The sequence below is a fragment of the Cheilinus undulatus genome, linkage group 18 (assembly GCF_018320785.1).
Source record: "Cheilinus undulatus linkage group 18, ASM1832078v1, whole genome shotgun sequence".
Taxonomy (NCBI): Eukaryota; Metazoa; Chordata; class Actinopteri; order Labriformes; family Labridae; genus Cheilinus; species Cheilinus undulatus.
The window spans coordinates 29,925,856-29,942,748 of record NC_054882.1 but is presented as its reverse complement, the minus strand read 5'-3'; the positions used below and the strand labels follow the sequence as shown (position 1 = coordinate 29,942,748).

General features: G+C 36.6%; 2 protein-coding genes across 5 annotated transcripts in view; both read left to right on the top strand.

Annotated features, from left to right (window-relative positions):
* The window catches only part of LOC121526043 (connector enhancer of kinase suppressor of ras 3-like), a 62,293-nt gene extending 50,877 nt beyond the window's left edge, over positions 1–11,416 (top strand). Inside the window, exons 16-25 of the mRNA XM_041812324.1 lie at positions 3,461–3,514; positions 4,005–4,044; positions 4,466–4,635; positions 8,182–8,255; positions 8,483–8,554; positions 8,643–8,707; positions 8,809–8,933; positions 9,092–9,416; positions 9,604–9,791; positions 9,927–11,416. Coding sequence (XP_041668258.1) covers positions 3,461–3,514; positions 4,005–4,044; positions 4,466–4,635; positions 8,182–8,255; positions 8,483–8,554; positions 8,643–8,707; positions 8,809–8,933; positions 9,092–9,416; positions 9,604–9,791; positions 9,927–10,127 — 1,314 coding nt within the window. The 3' untranslated portion in view covers positions 10,128–11,416. The remainder of the gene's footprint in view (positions 1–3,460; positions 3,515–4,004; positions 4,045–4,465; positions 4,636–8,181; positions 8,256–8,482; positions 8,555–8,642; positions 8,708–8,808; positions 8,934–9,091; positions 9,417–9,603; positions 9,792–9,926) is intronic.
* An 883-nt stretch (positions 11,417–12,299) lies between these two features.
* The window catches only part of scaf8 (SR-related CTD-associated factor 8), a 37,386-nt gene continuing 32,792 nt past the window's right edge, over positions 12,300–16,893 (top strand). For 2 of the 4 annotated variants that reach the window (XM_041811924.1, XM_041811923.1), the window contains exons 1-2: positions 12,300–12,430; positions 13,350–13,433. In XM_041811924.1, the coding sequence (XP_041667858.1) occupies positions 12,401–12,430; positions 13,350–13,433 (114 nt within the window). In that variant the 5' untranslated portion in view covers positions 12,300–12,400. The remainder of the gene's footprint in view (positions 12,431–13,349; positions 13,434–16,893) is intronic. The other 2 variants (XM_041811926.1, XM_041811927.1) reach the window with 2 other exon arrangements.

Here is a 16,893-nt window from a genome sequence, read left to right as displayed (position 1 = left end):
CTAGAGGCTGTTTTATAGTGGTAACTTGTCGACACCTAGTGGTCATACGTGGAAACTGCAATGACTTCCAGATACATATACACAATTCATTTGAGTTGCATACTAAGCAGCACACAATTGTAGATACTTTAAACTAGGAATGTGCCCTCAATATTTTGACACATTAGTAAGGGGTTTGGGTGTGTCTCTCTTTGAGGAGGGGAAAAAAAGAAACACCCAAACAGGACCTGAACTCCCCTGAAACCGGCCGACTTCTGTCTGAGCTCCTTCTTCTGTCGACATGCTCGCTAAGGTTTGGTCAGACTTTGAGCAGAGCTGTCGGGCCAGACTGCTTTCACTGAAGTTATGGTGGCAGGTAGAGTGATCCTTAAAAATTATTTGCATTATTAAAGTTGTTTGAAACCTTCAGTTTTCTTCGTAGGCCACTTGTCTGGTTAGGGTTGGCCATGGCACTACAACAAAACATGACAGGGGTTAGCCTACTGCGTCTGACATTAGCTTTACAAGCCAAACTAGAGACTTTTATTTTGTTTTCAACGTTTATACTATAGTAAACATTTTTGAATTTTGGTGAGAATCGTTTAAAGTTTATTTTACATATGTTGAACTGAAGATTATTTCATTTTGCTGCATTTTCGCTGTAAAACTACGTCATTTGAATGTGTTTTAAGCTTTTATTTTTCAAAAAAAGAAAAGTGCAAACGATGCATTGTCGTTACACCGTCTCTTATAATAAATCAAAAGATGAAGAGAATCTGTTTATTTTCAAAAAAAAAAAAAAAAAAAAAATTGAAATTTGCTAGTTTATAAAAGCGTACATTTTTTAAGAAAAGGTTCCTTTTTATTACTCTGAAAGACGTAATCTTACGTGAACCCAAACTTCCGGTTGAGCCTGAAAATGAAACCAGATGAAGCTGTTTTCCTTGCACAAATAAGCAGTTAAGAATCTGTTGAAGTTCTCCCGAGGCTGAACAAAAAGGGAGTGCCAGTGGTTTTAGCACAGAATCATCATATTCTCATTATAATTTGGGTTTCATAGAGACATTTCTGTAATCTGGGGTTATCAAAGCACTGCTTTTAGTCGGTTTCTCTTAAATTTTTGACTTTACAATGTGCTAAATGTAGCCTATGACTTTGACTAGCAAAAAAGTTTGACTTTCTAATGTCATAATCTAGTTTTTTACTCTGAAATGTATTTATTAACTGCAACAATTTTTGCACATCATTATTTCTTGATTAATATGTCAAATTATAGTTATTTACTTGCATTCCTGAACAGAAGAATGAGTTGCAGTGGTTGAATGTTTTTCTTGATTAATTTCTGACTTCTCAAAGAAGCCCAGTGAGCCGGCTCAAATTTGGGTATAGAAAGGGTAATTCAGTTTGAAATTCCTCATTCCCATTCAAAATGGTAAAACGTGGAGAGCTCACTGAAAATGAAAGAGTCTGCATTAAAGCACTTCATGATGCTGGATGGTCTCTGAGACAAATATGACAGGTAGTCTAATAAATTTGTTAAGCACTGTACATATATATATATATATATATATATATATATATATATATATATATATAATTTTGACAGCTGGAGACCTTAAAGTGGGTTGTGCACCTGTTTTCAGTGGGTCACAAGGTGTGCCTGGAAAAAACTATGGGATAAAGTCCGTGATGTATAAGGTCTGAGCAGACAGATAAAGTTGATTTTTACAGTTTTTCCATAGTAATGAGTATATTTTGGTAGTTTTCTCAAGATCTTAACTTCATATGCTTGTCCTGGCTCTGCCTTCGGTCATGTTTTCTTCCATATATGGTAAAAACTTAAATATTCTCTGTTTAAGTTATTCATGTTGTTGAAAATTTTTGGATTTCAGGTTATAATTGCTCATAGAGGAGGTGGTGGTGGGTCCTGAGGCTAGACCAGTTGAGAACCACTGTTTTTTGAAGACTATCTGATAACTTCTATTTATAATAAGTGCCTTCTTATTGTCTTAATTTTTTATCATTTCATAGACGTTCCCTTGTTTTACTTGGTATAACTATAATATGTCACCTACATAATGTGATGCCTTGGCCCCACTCCTTACTCAAACTCTTGCATTGCTTCTTTACTATCTCATTAAGGGAAATGCGGATAAACTGACAATATGCACAGGTTTTGCATGATTGTCACAGACTAAATCAACTTAGATTTCTTGTTACTGTTAATTGCATATTAAAGGTAAATCTGCAGAGACTTTTATGCAGTATGAATTTCCTCGTAAAAATCACACCTAATCTTTCACATCTGCATACATAAAGTCCTACAGGAACTGAGTTAACACACACCCCTGCAGTCAGACCTGTGCTGTGGTTTTTGTGGTGATCATTACATATCTCCCACATGAAGCTTGCTCATTCGAACACCCGGAAAACAAGAAATGATGCCTTTGTGTTGTGCAAGACATAGACACACACACACACGCATATGTACACAGAGTTTTAGTAAAGACTAGCACTGTCAGGTTTGCTGTCTCTGTGTGAGGATACTCATGCTAAACTGCTTTGTTTTGACTTGAAGTAAATCATTGATGATTTAGATTTCCAGGTATGTGTCTTCCTTTTTTTAAGGTTGTTTGCTGGGGACTTATGTAGACTGTGGGTAGTGGTTGAATGTGACTAACTGCAGCAGGACTTGATTTGAGGACCCTGTGACCACACAGCCACCTGTGCTTTTACATTTCCTGACTAAAGGAAGGTGTTTTTGTGCGTAGCTCTCATCTACTAGGTGTTATGTCAGAGTTGCATTATAAATAGGCTATTAGAGTGGTATTTTAGATCTAAAGGTCAAATGATAGGTTAGATTTTTGTTTGGTATTTTCTAAGAATTTAGTGCAATATCCTTTAAAAGGCATCTCAATGGAGATTTGTAATAAAACGTATGGCATTGCTTGTCTGTGGTATTTTCTGTCTGCCTTAGGTAGGTTTGTGAAATAAGGAACCCAACTGTGAAGGGGAAGTTGGTCAATAATGGTGGCTTGAATGTCTCAAAATCTTTCATGTAGCCTAACTGTTCATTTGGGTTGATGAATTGCAAAACAGCTTTATTTTGTCATTGTGCTGAACCTCACTTAATAATGCCTTATTTAATCTGACTTTAGATTGTGATATCTAAAAGATTACTTTTAATTTCAGTAGTTTCAGGTAATGTAGGCAAGCACATGCAGAGCTGCTGACAATGGCAACTTTTTAAAGTTTAGCTTGTTTTCTGACTCATTTCCCTTGTCTGTAGGAAGACTAACCTCTGTTTTTCCTGCTTTCTTGTGCTGTATTTCACTCTTCAATCAATCTGAATAACACTAATTGTATGGCGTCACTTCCTCTTGCCATGCTGAAGCAAAAAAAAAAACCCAAAAAAACACCCATGTATCAATGAGGAGTGTCCTGCGCATCATAAGATCTGTCTTCTGGATTTCTTCAACAGGCTGCCTTCCCCATATCTGTGCCCCCTTCTATGGCTGCCGATGACTATAACCCTGTAAGTTCCCTTTTTCTGTATGAGACAGAGTGCGTTTTGTTTTGTGTATTTTTTCTCTTAATAAAGTGGAAACCTTTCTCTCATTTTAATGGTTGAGCTACTTCTGCTTCCCCTTTTTTATGATGACAAAGTTAAATATGCAAAGCAACAAGAGCTTATACTCCACTGGGTGGTGAGTTCAGTTTGCCTTAGCAGTTTAGTTTAATTCATTTAGGAGCAATAGTGGACAGAGAGACCGAAGAACCAAGAGGAAACAGCACAAAACAGAGAGAGAGTCGGATCACAGATGAAGATGTTAGAGTGTGGGGGGATATTCATATGTGTGAATGTGTGGGGAGATAGAGAGAACAGCAGAGACAAAATGCATGTGACGTGAGAAACAGGATGTTTCACATAGTCACATCTTCTCAACTATAGGATGTGAGCCTGCTAAGGTGTCTCCTGACTTTCTGACCTAACGTTTTTTTTTCTTCTGGTTCCTCCCCTGAAGGTGTCCCTTCGACATAAATCCAAAAAGAAGAGTCGGGGAGGTAAGATATCACCCACACTATGTCTTTTTGTGCGCCCATCACTGTAATTTGGACCCTTTGTGGGCGTGTGCCAAGTGTCATGCCAATTAGTGTGTGCAGAAGTCTTTTTAGACAACACTCAGTTACTTTCACTTCATTTTGCATCTATTTTAGGTCTGTGTGCCAGTATCTCTGGCTTTTCTCTGAATCTTACTGATTTCAGTCAGTTCACGTTTTTTTAGCTTGTTATCGTTACTTCTGTCTGGTTTATTACTGGAAGAGGTCGGCTGAATGACACTTTGGAAATGACTGATGTGGATGTTGTGTGAATTTCTTAAGGGTTATTTTTAGAGTTCAAATGCTGAATGCTGCAGTGTGTTCCTACTTCTTTCTTCATGTGCACTTATCTGCAGCTTCATGTTTCTGTGTTTTCTGCGACCAGGCAATGGTACAATGAGCAGGAGACGGATCTCGGTCAAAGAGTTGGGTCAGCCAGACCACCAGGGCTGGCTGTACAGGAAGAAAGAGAGCAAAGGCTTCCTTGGAATTAAATGGAAGAAGTACTGGTTTGTGCTGAAGAGGACGGCGCTGTACTGGTACGCCAACCACCTGGTGAGTGAAAAAGTGACCCATTTCTGATGGAAACATGTTCAAATGAGGAACTTTAAACTGCAGCTCTAGCTTTATAAAACTTTGAGCTTCATAAAATAACTAGGATAAAAACAATGTTAAATATCTAGGTTTCAGATGTCCTTGTCTCAGAATCTTTTGAATATTTTGAAAATAATTAATCTGTTCATGGCATATATCAATTACTGAATACATTTTCAGTATATTTAAATGATTAGGGCTGCCAAGATTAATCACGTTAATTGCGACTAATCAGTGTCCACAATTAGTGCTCTTTTTATCGCAATTAATCTCATGCTTAATTGTCCTTTTCAAGACGCCTTGGTTAAGCCAACATAACATCTCTCTGCAGAAGAAAAATCCAGAATGACACAAAAACAGTTCTGTTTGCAAAATAGTGCAGTTTTAAAAGGCAGTATAAAGGGTGCGATTAATGGCGATTAACAACAGAATTTCTGGATTGATCATGATAGAAAATGTTAATCTTTTGGCTGCCCTAAGTATAATTAATTTCAGATTTTGGCATCCCAAGCCCTAAAAATGTCAGGTGTCACAACCGTCTGAGTAAATGAACAGATTACTGGTGCTACCAAAAATGGCATTTTAATTGTGTGGAATTCAAAGTAGAATTCTTTAGTATGATTTTGTGGTTGAAATCTTTGACATAAACAAATATTAAAATGTATCAATATAATATAATTACTAAGATCATCAAAAATCTGGGACTTTTATTTTCAAATGAAGTTAGAAACAGATTGCAACATAATTTATCATTCATTTAACTCCAGCTGACATTTATAGCCAAGTGAAATGGTTTTTAAATCCTCTATTTATTTATTTATTTATTTATTAATGATTGCACATGAGACATTACAAGCACAACTTTCACAAGGAAAGTAGACAAGTGAGTTTGCGTAGGTGAGGTCAGGAATCCCAAGGTGGGCCTATAGTTAAACTTCACCACGTCATGTATTGATCATTGCAGTACAAGGAATGGTTGATACATTATAAAAACAAAAAAAAAAACAGACTAAAGGAAACAGTACAAGAAGAAAAAGAAAGATAGGAAAGGAAAAAGCAGCACTGCATAATTACAAGACTTTAGTTTGCCATCACCAGAGTGTTTAAATGTTGTCCCTCAAACACTGAAATCGTATATTGTTTTAATATATATATAGATATGTTACTTAGATAAATAAACATACATATCTTGGTTATGTATACACATATATGTCCATTCTCAGTCCTTTGTACCGTTGTGTAATTGTGGATAAATGTATAACTGTAATTTGTAATAGACACCTTCAGACATGATAAGGATTTAGATATATATACTTACATATGTACATATGTACATGTCTATACTCTTACACAGATATCTACATACAACCTCATACATATTCCACACCAGAAAAAAAATTCTTATTTTAACTTTTATGATATTATTATTGCCTCCATATTTGTGATATTCAGGAGAGTAAAAATAAAAAAGTTATTTTCTATCACAGGTGGATAGGCACACTTTGACTGCCAAGTGGCACAACCAGTGTATATATGTATATAATGTATGTGTCCATGTGCAATGAAGAGCAAAAATAACAATATGAGTTGAAATTAGTTGCAGAAGTCAGGTGGTGCAACCAGTTAAGGTGGTGAAACTCCAAAAAGTGTCAATATATGAAATAAAAAGTAATTTTTAAAGCTTTTAAAACATTTACTGTCATCCTAGTTGGGTTGATGAGGTATCACATATTAACAAAAAGGGATTAATAAGTTTTGCTTTAGTGAGCAAGTACACTTTCCATGTAAGATGGTTTAACCAATAAAACAGCTTAATGTTATTTTACCATAAATTCTCAATTTTATTCTGAAAATGTATGTCCACTTTCTGACTAGAACAAAAGTAACAACATGTGCCAAAGTATTTGCCCGTTTAATGGGAAATTAATTCCAAATGTCGGGTGGTGCAACTGCAAATGAAAGAGTGTTTATATGTCATTGACCCAGCCACAAGGGAAATAAAACATACAAAAGGATGAAAAGGAAAGATACAGTGAGCTCTCTGTGGCCTGGTGGTGAACTCTAGGTAGATAGCATTTTCTCTTGAAAAAGAAACTAAGGAAAAGATGACTTCTTAATGTTTTTTTCCTATATGTCAGTGATTTTACACAAAGTCCTGGTCAATTAAAGGCATTTTAACTATGCACTTGGCTTTTGAGAGATAGCTTGAGGATTGCAGACTCCTCTAAACATAGGGTTGATTTCCTTAGATTTAAATGATATGTGTTGCATTTTGATTTTAAGCAGCATATCTAAATAAAAATGTATTTTTTGCCTTTTGTTGAGTTTAATTCCAACAAGGGCTATCAAAGAATTACAACTTTCAAACGCAATTAATCCCAGAAATTCTGTCATTAATCGCACCCTTTTGTCACATTTGAAAATTCCACTATTTTGCATTTTAAACCTTTTTTTTTTTTTTTTTTTTTTTTTTTTTGCAATTTTGTATTTTTCTACTACCTTGAACTAAAAGCAATCAACTTCCTGTTTGGATACAGGCCTGCTTTAATAGGTAGACCAAAGATTATTATATGAATTTAACTACAGAAAAAGAATTTGGTGTGGATTGAAAAGTATGATAGGGGACATTAAAAAGGTTCATATGGGGGAGCAGGCGGCCTGGTGGTTAAGGGCGCTCCCCATGTACGCGGGTGGCCCAGGTTCGAATGACTCTGACTCTATCCACTGTCCTCTGTCTAATAAAGGCATAAAAATACCCAAAAAACAAATCTTTAAGGGAAAAAAAAGGTTCACATGATAACAGAAACATTTTCCTTCTGATTGGTCTGTGAGATTTTAAAGTGAAATGAGACATTAAGGCGCAGACTTATTTTTAAAGAGGGTTCTTAAATACTAAAATGTCTCTAACTTTTGATAATATACAGTATAATTTTTATTTCCATGAGCCAGACCTAATCTCTGTATCAGTCTCTAGTAGTTTAAAGCCTTTTAGTTGCTACTTGATGCATTTGACAATTTCATATCTTTAACTGTTTTAAGTTGGATTTCAACAGTCATATTTGTTCTCAGTTAAAAAGGTGATATTTTCTAGGTAACAAGGCTGATATTCAGCATTAATCATTGTTACACATCACATATGTACATATTGGGTCACAGATGCAGTGTGAGGCACCGCAGGCTGCAGATGAGTCATTCTTGTTTCTGTCACAGCTGTCTAACTGCCAGCCTGTCGCTGCAGGAGCCACCAGGCAGTGTCATTGTGTTTCCTGGATGTGACGGTGTCACTAATAGCCAGACAGGCTCTTCCACAGACACTGGAACTGACGTGCTTGATTTACCAGCATGATGATTTCGATCCTATCTACTGTATGTCACCATCACATGGCATGGTGAAATAGAAGAAGTCACGTAATGCAATTCAACGGGAGTTGTTGTTGTCAGGAAGTGGTTTGAAGCCATCGCTTTGTTTTTTTTTTCGCTTATTGCTTTGCGATGTGTGTGTTGCAGGCGGAAAAGGCTGAAGGCTACATTGACCTCACCAACTTCATGATTGACAGAGCCATTGAGTGCAAGAAGAAACAGTAAGCTTGGAGTTTACTCTGTTCACTTTGTGGTTTAACCCACTTGGAGTGTACACAGCCACCCACGACCTGATTTAAAAAAGAACTCTATTTATACCTGTAACATAGAAAGTGTTCCCACACAGAGTGATAGGAAACAACCTCTAAATTAGAATCAGTGAGGTTTACGGTTTTAAAAACTTCTAACACACTTCTCTTAAATGTGCCTTTCTGCTTTTTCCTCACAGTGCATTTAAAGCCTGCCACCCACAAGTCATGATGTTTTACTTTGCTGCTGAGAGCCACGAGGAGATGAATGTGTAAGTCACATTAGAGAAAAATATTGTGCTAAAGTGAATAAGGGGTTCCTTTTTGCCATCTAATTAAGTTGAATATACCTGTTTTCAGGTGGTTGAATAAGCTCGGGTTAGCCTCCATTCAGTATGAGCCAACAGATCGAAACACTACAGCTGGTAAGCCCCTCTGAAAGTCAGATGTTTTTTCTGTTAAGTTCTTGAAAAAATACTTTGGCTTTCTGAGGATTTCCGAGTTTTTCATGGGTGTGACCTTGCAGAGTGTTACAGTGAAGCCAGTGACCATGAAGAAGCTGAAAGCACAGAGATTCCCCCACCGCCATACTCTGAACAAACCCTGCGGGACTCCGTGGATGCAGCTGATCCGCCTGGTAGCACACATCAGGTCAGTTTCATCTTGAGATACAAATATCCTGCTACATCAGTCACAACAATACCAGAGGCTGGAAATCACTTAGTGTTGTAAGTTACACTAGGCAAGCTGGAAAATAAAGTGGAATAATAGAATTTATCGAATCTGACATGAGTGTTTTTGTCTTTCAGGGTACCCTTCCTCCCCCGTATTCCCCTGAAGTCCCCAGTGAAGCCAACGGTTCACTCTCGTCCCCCGTCAGCACCATGACCTCACAGAGCTCCTCTTCCTCAGTCGCCAAGCACCGGCAGTCCTGGATGGACCTGGTCTCACAGGTGGCACCTCCCACGGGTGAAACGGCAGTGGTGTGCTCAGTTCAAGTACACTCACATCAGCCCCCGCAAGAGACAGATGAGGAGGAGGATTCTGAGGTGCTGGAGGGGTCGTCTCGGCAGGAAGAAAGTCCTGGTGCGGGGGGCGAGGGTCAGGGGGCTGTTTCAGGAGCTGAAGAAGAAGGTGAGACTTCATTTTATGAGTTTTCTACATAAAATATTGATCTTTAATTTTGAATTAAATTTGAAGATGCAGTAGTCTTTAGATTAATGAAGAGGGTCTTGAAAAAGTCTTAAAAGTATTACATTTACCCTGATTCATTGGAAACTTTGTTTTTTTTATGATAAAATATGATTGTATCTCATTGCAGGGCATGAGAACAGCTCAGATGAGATGGAGAAGTTATATATTCATCTAAAAGAAGCCAGCCTCTCACCAATAGGAGATCGTAAACCTTCGACAAAAAGGGAGTTCAGAGCCTCATTTATAAAGCGCTGTAAAAACCAAACTGTCAATGATAGACTGCACCTTATCAGGACTCTCAACAGCACATTAAAGGTACATAATCAGTTTCAATACTTATTTTTCATACTCATTTGCTGTTTTTACATTTGATTTTAACTTGAAAGTACAGTGAGCATACTTTTAATCATTAATTTAATTTCTCCTGTTTTCTTTGCTGCCTTTTTTCAGTCAAAACAAGCAGACCTACAGGCATTAGAGCAGGTCCTCTCAGATCCAGAGCTGACCTCAGGCAAGTTCAGAGAATGGAAGGAGGCCAATGCACCCTTGGTGAATGAAATCTGTGCCAAACAGGACCAGCAGGTGGCATCAGGGTCCACAATAGCTGAAGCAACAGACATTGCAGCTCCAGTGGTTGAGACCAGTTTATAAAGACTCCTTAATGTTCTTACTGTGATCTGGACTCAAAGGACCTCACCATCACAGACTTTGGACACAAACACACTTGAGACCACTGCAACAAATCAGTGGTCCTCAAATGCTATTCAACAAGTATTTGGATCAATGAAGAGTGTTTCCCTTTGTGAAGATGTTCAGTTATAAACAGCAGATCACATGAAAATGTGAAATGTGTCGTAGTATTCGTTTTACTGTGTTAGGTGTAAGATTAGCTACTTTTACACACAGCTGTTTATGTTGTAATTCTTTGAGCCTGTGCGTATGTTGTTTTATATTTGAATGACAGAGTGTGTTGAAATAATGGATCCATTTTTCTCTACATGGAAACACTTTTTTTTTACAGTATGTTTTAACTATTTGTGTTTTATCAGTCGTCAACAATTTTTGTCTCTTTTTGGTCAATTATCGGTGCCATGCACCCTCACTGCCTTGTTACATTTGCTCACCGTAACTTTTTGAATGATTTGTGTGCATTGTGCTGTTGAGAAATCATATTATCGTACTTGCCATTGAGCCTTTTCAGACTGAACATCCTGTACTAACAGGATAAATTTTGGCAACAGCTCATGATGTTTTAAGATTTTAATATTTAAGTGTCAAATCAGTTGCATTGCTGTGTAATTTTAACTCGAACTGAACAATACAACTTTTTTTTAAAGGCTTAAATGATCAATTTTCTTAACCAAACAATTTATTTTTTTTAAATCAAGACTGATACTTTTAATACAGAAAGGCTCTGGAGTTTTTATAAACCTCAATGACAGATGATTGAATAGTTTACTGCAGATGTTAAAAATTAGCCACTAACCAGCTTCTATTTGGAATGGTATATAAAATTTATCATACAGGTTGTGGTACTTGATCAATCATTCTCAGGAAAAGCTCTTATGCTCTTTTAGGTAGAGCCTCCTGGGCCGTACAAGCAAATTAACCCAACTCCTCTGTTTTTTTTTTTTTTGTTTTTTTAAATGAATAAACTGGTGATAACTAGGTTATTCAGAAATAGACCCAAGTCATCATGTGGCTCCAGATCAAGGAAATGTACCCCAATCAAGGGGGAATGAAATACAACATGGACTTATTCATGCCCAACCTATGGTCTGGGCTCACAATCACATATTTCTTGATTACATTTCATTTGTTATTCATATAATTATGAAGTCTTGTAAATAGTTATGAATGTGTGATGTTAATTTTCATTTATTTCAAGACTAAATGAGAGACACTTCGCTTGTATGTGTACAGGGTAATAAAATATTGTAGCAAGAATTATGAATTCCAGTTATTGAATTGTTACCATAGAGCAGTGGTTTCTGATGTATATATTTTTCAGAAATCATGATTAGACACAAAATGCATTTAAGGCCAAGCTTAAGATGAAAAAAAAAGAAAATGTTAATTAATGAGCAAAAAATTAAAACAAGGAACATTTTGACTTTATAAAGTCTTATATTTACAAGAGAGCAAGTTTAAAATTTCATAGCTTGAAAAAGGAAATTTATGAGAAAAACTTAAAATTTCCATGTTTAAAAAGTCTTAAATTTAGACATAAACTCAAAAACTCTACATTTTTAGAGTTTAAAACGGATTAAAATCAACAATTACGAGAAACCATAAAGAAAACAGTGGTTGGATTTTCAACTTTGAAATCTCAAAAAATCTAAGTTTTGGTTAACACAGATTAATGACTTTTAAAGTAAAAAATGTCTTTTGAGTTTTTAAACCTGACATTTTTTAAGAGTCTCCTTTAAAAATATAAACAGCTCCTCTTTGTTTTTTTCTTCTAGAGTGGGCCTAATGTACTTGTAATAGACGGGTAGTTTATAAATACGTCTTTTGTCAAGAACTAGTGTATGTGGGACTATTATGTTTGCCTAAGGAAACAATAAGAATGTATGTTTAATTTTTCCAGGTGGGTCCTTCGGGAGGCTTAGCATCTCTGGGAAACGAGAAGGGGGGCCCTGGGGAAAAAAGGTTGAGAACCACTGCCATAGAGGATTTCTAAAACTGTTCAAACAGCCACTGTGTATTCGCAATTAGAAAGCGTATGGGGCGTTTGGGAAAAACTTTACTTTCACGATGTTGTCGCTAGGTGTCGCCGGTCTCTGCAGAGTTTTCTTTGAGGTTATGCGCCATATTGGCAGTCTCCTCCATCTCACCAACCGTCGAGCATGCCTGTCTCAAACCGGTTATTGAGGAGATATCTATAAATATTTACAGTAATCTGCGAGCCGATATACATCACTATGGAGGCCGTCAAAGCATTTAACAATGAGGTTTGTTTTAAACCCTTGCAAAATATGAACATACAGAGTGTAGAAAATGTCTTATTCACATTTGCGGTTGCTAGTTGGCTAATGCTAGCATCATGTAAAGGAGGGTAGTCTCACAAGGCCGCTGTCTGTGCACAACACCACAGCGATAATGTCAAATTATTCGGTGTCTTATTCGCGTGAACTGTCTAGACTATATATGGGAATTGAATATGTATTTATCGACATATTATGTTTCATTACTAATCTATGAGCAAGTAATTCCCACAGCCTGATGCTAACACTGACTAGCTAGCTAACCACAATATAGCAAACCCGCCGCAGTTTCGTGATAACTTGGTTAGCTAGGTAACTGTTATGAACGTGACAAAAATGTTAAACAGCGACCGCTGCTACGCCATGTATTTATTGTCGCATATCACTGGCTTTAGTGGTGCTCATTACCAATGAGTAGTTGCTCGAAATGTTAAATAGGCAACAAAACCTAGCACAACTGCAGTGCTAGTGTTAGCTATTTGAGGGCTCGGTGCTAATAACGTAGCGTTTGTCTGCAGTGACACTGTCTGTGGCATTATCATTGTACATGCCGATCACAATGCATGCATGTGTAGTAGTCGAATATATGAAATGCAATAAACAAAGTATGAATTGCTATTGTTGTGATATTATATTTATCTTTTAACTAAGTCAGAAGGACGTACTCTGCATTGTTTTAAATTGAATGTAGTGGCTCTCTGGCCACACATATCCAAGATTATGGTTTGATTTATTGTGGGCAGAGCTTTCAGGCTGGAGGCATTGATGCCTTGGACTGTTGCTTGTTCATATAATGTTAAATTTTGTCGTCAGTTGAGCCTGATTTCCATGGTTAGGTCACTACTCCTTTAGACTAACCATGTTCTCTCATTTCTTTTTCTTCCAGTTGTACTCATTGAATGAGTACAAGCCGCCCATCTCCAAGGCCAAGATGACACAGATCACCAAGTCTGGAATCAAGGCTATTAAAGTAAGTATGCAGTAATTAAGGATGAGGCAGGGAATAAAGAAATGGCAATAAAACTGGGCTGCTTCATAGTTCATATGTTAATACTAGTCACCTTCCTAACTAATTATTTAACATGTAAAGGATTGCACTCAGCAAATACAAGACATTGCAAAATCTTTACTGTCTGTTTAAAATGCCTTTTTAAACTTTCTTAAAACTAGGGCGGTAGTCAACCAAGGAAAAACTTGTTGCACTGAATTAGACCCACTCATCGACCAGTTCATCAGTTATCATTAGAAAAAATAGCATGTTATCTAAATATAACCATATCAGACTTAGCGGTCACAGTGTAACCATTGCACCCTAGCTGGTAGTCTTAATAAACATAACTAGCTTTATTCAGCATGCTACGTTATTTTTAACCTCATTACATCATACCAAAATAGTCTCAGAGCTGATCAGTGTCCACCTGCCACTCAGATGGTTTTATAGAATTTATATTATACAAAAAAATACGTAAAGAAAATTGTTTTTGTCATCATTTCTAACTGTTACAATTAACCGGACCCGCGTGTTCCAGCCAGTTTAATGTCTTATTATAAACACTGTCCAGACAACACAACATAAGTTTTCTTTACCGTGCTGAACTGAAAATAAGTCACCAGGTCAGGGTGTAAAGAAATCCTCTTTTTGGGACCAAGTCTGTCTTTGTCATTGCTCTCTATCTGTTTGCAAGACACTAACATGAATATATATGCATTTCAATGAGATGCTAAAGGATCTTTATAAAGCATATTTTCTGACACATTAAAAACAAACAGGGTGCAGGGGGTATAGCTTCTGACAGAGTACAGAGGAGAGATACAAGCAGTGCAAGTTCAGCAACTGTCAAAATTAATCCCTCTCCTTTATGTTAACATGCTTGAAAGTTCTTAGGAGTGCTATGAAACTCTGAAAATAACTAATTTCTCTGCATTACTTCTTTGTTTGTTGTTGGTGGCACTCCCTCTCTCTCTCTTCTTAATTGCCCACCACTGACATCTCTCTCTTTTTCTCTATCCCTCACTTTCCCTGTGATTTTTCCGACCAGTGAGATTATGGTTGTACCACAGCTTAATGACCAACTAATCTACCAATCTACTGGAAATTGACAGCTCTAGTCAAAACATCTATATGTGTTTATTTTATATTGTTACAATTTGGGGATTAAGTGAATCATAAACACTTAATTTAACACAGATTCAGCTGTTAAAATGGAAAGAAATAGAAAAAAAAATTAAGAATTTGTAGGATATGACATATGCTACATACAATTCCAGCTGTGAGAAGCTGTCGTCTTTCATTGTCCTCTGTTAATAGCTTTACTTCTTATTGCAGCTAACTGATCAAGGGCTGAGGATGCATACAATATAATTATTATTTTTTGCCATCTTTATCCATTGTACACATAATGCTTAATTAAATTAGTATGTTTTCAAAAAGCAGAAAGGATAATACTGTCTAAATGTCTTCAGAGATTGTTTAACCCTATAGAACCCAGCATAGCGCTGGTGCTACAATAGGCATATCCATTTTTGATTGGCGGTGGATTTGAAACCAGATAAGATAGATCGATCATTCTTTTTGCATATAAAACCTGGGGAGTTACACTAACATTTCACACATTCACCATGTTTCAGAGCGCTTTTCCGTTGCAGTGATGGGTTTGTAAATATACACAATGAAACGCGCATAACAAAAATCTTTATAAACGAGACCGCGGGTATTTGCAGCACTTCCTACATTGAAATAAATGTCATCACGTTGTGGGCATGACCTGTCACATGGTTCTTAAGTGTCCCTACCTCATAGGCTCCCCACCTCAACAACAGGAAGTGGCGTATTTTCCCGGGAGCTGTATTTTTTTCCACAGAATACATTGAAGAACTTAGCCTGCACACATACTCGCCCTCGCTCTCATTTCACCCCTACTTTTTTGCAAAAACACTCACACACACCACCCACACTCACCAGACATCAATCACTCACACCTTTCACCCATGTAGTTATGGATTCACAAAACCCCGGTCGTGCCAAACAGTTGTAGAGCTGGTGCGAAGCTTTAGAACTAATTACAGCCTCAGATGAAGAGTCCAACTACTCATCTGGCTATTTTTTTTTTTTTTTACAAGTTACAAAATTGACTATATCTCAAAAAGCAAGTTATGTACAGACTCCAAATAAATTTCCTGTGGTTCCAAAGAATGTGCAACTTTTTTACCTTACAAATTTCAGGGATACAGCTGTGCAATTTCTGTATGAAGTATATACAAAAAAAAACCAAACAAAAAAAAAAAAAAAAACAACAACTTTTTTTTAGGTTTATTGCACTTTTAGGCAATTTATTGTAGTAGTTAAGACATAAGTCAATGCATATTATTAAAACTTGGGATATAAGGGTTACATTGATGTAAAGCAAATAAACATACTCCCAAAAATGGCACTACAGTATGTAAAAATGTAAGAATATGTCCTGATAGACTTGCACAGTGGTAGGTTTTAAAGGGTTAAAGCTGGAGTTTGTTGTTTAGGGATATCTTTATTTCAGATAAAGCCTTTTGGCTTCACACAAATATGTAGTAGGTAGATCAACAAGTAAGGCAAGCAATAGAAGGGTTAAGCTATGGAGGAAATTTGAATTATAAGAGGGAGCAAAAACATGCTGGCATGATACACCTTATTTTGTACTTCTGTTTAACATGGAACACTTATTTTCTGACCTAACATAACTAACTCCACATCTCGGGTTGTGAATGACACAAGATGAGGGGGCAGGTTGTCTTGGGAGCTAGACCATCAGAATTAGAGATTTGATATTGACTATTTATGATAGTGTTTTTTTGTCTCTTAAATTTCTTAAATTAATCAAGATAAGCCAAGTTTTATATATTTATTTATTTGAATTGATTCATAAATGCTAGAGTTTGCTAATTTGGACTAGTGTTTTCACCAAAATACCAAAATCTTAACTTCAGTACCAATACAAAGTTCTGTGTTACGATATTTAACACTAAAACAATACTTCAAATTGAAATGATACTAGAATAGATATTATGATAGGTTCATAGGGGGAGTGTGACTTCTTTTTTCACTTGTTTAATCTTTTGCTTAAAGACACTAAAATTACATGTAAAATAAGTTAGTAGTCCTAATGTAAGTTATTGAAGTATTTAGTCATTTTAAAAGCACACAAACAAGACACCTGATAACTTAAATGTCATAAATTTGTTGTTTTGGAGCTCACGTTTTCCTGTAAACTTGTCAGGCTTTTATACTGCAAGGTGGGGGTGAACGTCAGTGCTATAGATTTGCTAATGTTACGTTGATAAAGTAACGCTACGTTTATAACATGATTTAGCAACCCATCATCCTCTTAGTGGGCTAGCCAGCTAGCTTATGTGCTAACCTGTTATGTTTTGTACTCCTCAGACAGGTCTGTGTG